General features: G+C 35.8%; 1 protein-coding gene across 1 annotated transcript; it reads right to left on the bottom strand.

The window, feature by feature from the left end:
- Nucleotides 1-317: 317 nt before the first annotated feature.
- Nucleotides 318-1,502, bottom strand: LOC111902166 (putative zinc finger protein CONSTANS-LIKE 11). The gene is made up of 2 exons (XM_023898028.3): nt 905-1,502; nt 318-681 (listed from the first exon to the last, which is right to left on the bottom strand). Exons 1-2 carry the CDS (start codon nt 1,355-1,357, stop codon nt 454-456), a joined length of 681 nt encoding a protein of 226 aa, XP_023753796.1. The 5' UTR covers nt 1,358-1,502; the 3' UTR covers nt 318-453.
- Between the last annotated feature and the right edge of the window lie 262 nt (nt 1,503-1,764).

The following is a 1,764-nucleotide window of genomic DNA, read 5'->3' as shown; positions in this document are numbered from 1 at the left end:
AGATGATCTAACATTCTATAATTGTTTTATTTAGAAATTTTTAATAATTACTAACTTCTCTATAAAAAAAAAAATATTTATTTTTTGTTTTTTAATTTAATTAAACAGATTGACTAATTATTAATAAAATAAAATATTAATATCTAAATAAAAATAACTTTTAAAAAAAATTATAGGAGATTGTGTGGTAGGCGTGACACAACATCAGTAAATTTAAATTTTATAGGTAGCTTGAATATGAATTAAAAAACAAAGAAGTTTGTCTTTCAAATGCGAAATTACTACTAATATCAAACCAAATAAAAACCATGGTGATGTGAATCTCAAAGAAGCCATTGATGTTGTGATTTCAACCACTAGAATAAAGATGGTGATGAATATGAAGCAATCAAGCTATCTACCGATGGGGATTTTGATCGTCTACTACTCTACTTACAAACGGACACACAATCGTTACAACCACGGAGATGAATTTAAGTCGAATCCAACGGCTCTCGTTGCTTCACTCTTTTCAACGGCGGTGGCAGACTCATTATCGCCGGAGATTATACTCACGCTCGATTCTGATCTCGACGGCAATGAGTGAATCCGTGCTGCTTCATCACCTCCGATGGCCGGTTGCGTCACCGTAGAAGACCGTTTCTGGTGTTTTATTTGCCGTAATGAACAGTTGAGGTCAACCTGATTTCAAAAACCAACAAATTATCAACGTTTATTATCGTCTGATTTCGAGAGTTCATCTACAAACTAGCTAAAAAGATTTAGGGTAGAATCTGAACAACATTCGTGTAAATCTTTTCACAATTTGTTGAAGTTCAAACAATATCACCGTTTCATCATAAGCACTTTTTCAATGACTACAATTAAATTTAAAATTAGGTACAACGGAAAAATGTTTTCATACCTCGAACGAAAGATCTGCGACATTCTGACGTTGTCGCTTCATTGAAACGCCTCTATCCGCAACCCTAAAGTACTCTTCGCTGCCGGAGGAACTGGATGCCGATGGAGGCGGCGTAGATGACCAAGCTACCATCTGATTAACATCTCTAATCTCTTTATCGTCTAAATCCGTCTCATCTTCGTCTCCGTCGTAATCATCGTCAGCATCCGTACCAGTTCCATCATCGTCAACGACACACCTATCGCAGATCGACACCGTTGCAGGCGCTAGTTTCTCACCGGATGCGCTCCACCGCGTCGGAGACTGGCATGAATGACACAAAAGACACCTCGAATGCTTAGCTACTAGAAAATTGGCCGAATGAACCTTTGCATCACAGCGCCAGCACAAACTAGCTTGGTCTGATTCGCAGTATATCGTGGCGAAAGATTTACAAAGCTCACATCTCTTCATCTTCTTCAACAACCAACCAGATCTCTGATTTTCTCTCTCTAGAACTAGAAGTTTTCTCTCTCTAAAACAACAAACTTCACCAGAAACCCTTTGGCAAGCAAAAGCGAAGAAAGGAAAGAAATGGATGATGAGTATCGAGTAGTACGATATACAACAGCAGAAATGAACAACTTTTGCTTTCACCTGTTGAAACCACCCTGGCTTTCCGTTGAAATAACGAAAATGCCATCCAAATTAATTAACAATCATGCATATTTTCATTTCATTAAAATATGTTATGCAAAAATATGTTGTTATTAATATTTATAGGTTAGTTTTACAACAACCTTTTACTTAAAATGATTTAAATAATAGAATATTTTTTAAAAAAATATCTATATATTTTTTAATGAAGCAAAGTATGCAAA

The sequence above is a fragment of the Lactuca sativa genome, chromosome 4 (genome assembly GCF_002870075.4).
Source record: "Lactuca sativa cultivar Salinas chromosome 4, Lsat_Salinas_v11, whole genome shotgun sequence".
Classification (NCBI taxonomy): domain Eukaryota; kingdom Viridiplantae; phylum Streptophyta; class Magnoliopsida; order Asterales; family Asteraceae; genus Lactuca; species Lactuca sativa.
Note: the sequence above shows the minus strand (reverse complement) of the source record. Positions and strands in the feature narration are given on the sequence as shown.